At 32.8% G+C, this 1,666-nt stretch overlaps 1 protein-coding gene across 1 annotated transcript; it reads right to left on the reverse strand.

The window, feature by feature from the left end:
* Nucleotides 1-440: 440 nt before the first annotated feature.
* LOC117105914 lies at nt 441-1,055 on the reverse strand (the record flags this gene model as incomplete). Its single annotated transcript, XM_033247216.1, has 1 exon — nt 441-1,055. A coding segment is annotated over one exon (615 nt), but the record flags the coding sequence as incomplete, so codon positions are not given.
* Between the last annotated feature and the right edge of the window lie 611 nt (nt 1,056-1,666).

The following is a 1,666-nucleotide window of genomic DNA, read 5'->3' on the forward strand; positions in this document are numbered from 1 at the left end:
TATTGGTCTAATATATTTAAAATAAATACATCAGAAATTCTTCATTTATACACTGCAATAAAAGGTAAGAAATTCAATATACAATTACATATAAAAGGTTAAGAAACACAATTCAATTACAATTTAAAATAGAAAAAATTATGTTAAACGGCAAAAACAATTCAATATATATACAATTCAAATAAATACTTTAGGTAATACAATAAATATTTACAATTATTAATTAGATTGATATTGATATGATATGATCAAGGTGTTCTCTCCATGGGTAGCAAAAATTATCTTTCAACATATTTGTTGTAAATTACAATAGAATGTGGAACAAACGATTTGTTATAGCGTTTAGTAAGACTAGGTAAAGAGCGAATACGGATATGGGATGGGAGAAAATTGTACTCGTTGTAGAGTGGATGTTCATTTTGAGAAAGTATGCGTCTTACCATGGAGAGAACACCTGCATTATACTTAAAATTGAGCTTAGAAGAATCTACTCCTATTGCACGCCCCGCCCTTTTAGTGATCTTCGCCAACAATCCCTTATCTTTTTCATATAAGCTAGCTTCCCATATAATCCGACAGAAAGAAATCACACTGAGTATCATTGATTGGTAGAATATTTCTAGAATTTCCTTATCAACATTAAATTTCCTAAGTTGCCGTAACATATGAAGTCGTTGCTGGCCTTTTTTGTACAGTCTAAGTGTATTACTGGACCATTCATATTTTTCATCAATCACAGTACCTAAATATTTGTACTCAGGAACAACTTTAATCTGTTCACCATCAATATTCAGTGGTTCATGATCTGACCCATTTTTCTTCCTAAAATCAATGATAAGTTCACATGTTTTCTTTAGATTGATTTTAAGGAAATGGTTCTTACACCAATTTGAAAAATAGGTCACATCATTTAAATAATTATTAAGGTATTGGGGGCCATTGTTTAAACTGACAAGGACGGTGCCATCAGCGTATTTGATTGCCGTGCAGTTCTCAGTCAGGGTACGACAGTCGTTGGTGTAGAGGATGTACAGCAAGGGTGAGAGAACACAACCCTGTGGAGAACCAGTGCTATTATAGATGATAGAAGAAAAAGTTTGTTTTATTTTGACTTGTTGTGTTCTGAGGTGAAGAAAGTCTCTGATCCAAAGAATAATAGAATGATTGATACCAAATTTAAGAAGTTTAGGAAGAAGCATATGACTTTGCAAAGTATTAAATGCGGAAGAGAAATCGATGAAGAGAAGCCTTGCATATGAATTTGAAGTTTCTAAATGTTTTTTGGTGTAGTGGACAAGGACTATAGACAATAGATTTTTTTAAGGCTTAAAGGGTGGGAGCTGTGAAAGTTCAGAAATTCATGGTTATCAGTAGGTTTAGTGTATAAAGAGGATGTGATTATGTTGTTAGTAGAGATGCCTACAAGAACGTCTAAAAATGGAATTTTGGAAGGCGAAGTTTCAAAAGTAAATTTAATGTTAGAATGGAAGTTGTTAGCATGTGATTTAAAAGCATTGAGGGTATCTTCACCGTGGGGCCAAAGGAAGAAAACACCATCAATATAGCGAATTTGCTCATCTTCGGATGATTATGACAAACACATTGGCATACTTACTAGCCATTTTCTTAATAATGATTATCCCCTTAAACTAATACTATCAGCTAT

Source organism: Anneissia japonica, unplaced genomic scaffold (genome assembly GCF_011630105.1).
Source record: "Anneissia japonica isolate Jap-2015-1 unplaced genomic scaffold, ASM1163010v1 scaffold38079_len2380_cov134, whole genome shotgun sequence".
NCBI lineage: Eukaryota > Metazoa > Echinodermata > Crinoidea > Comatulida > Comatulidae > Anneissia > Anneissia japonica.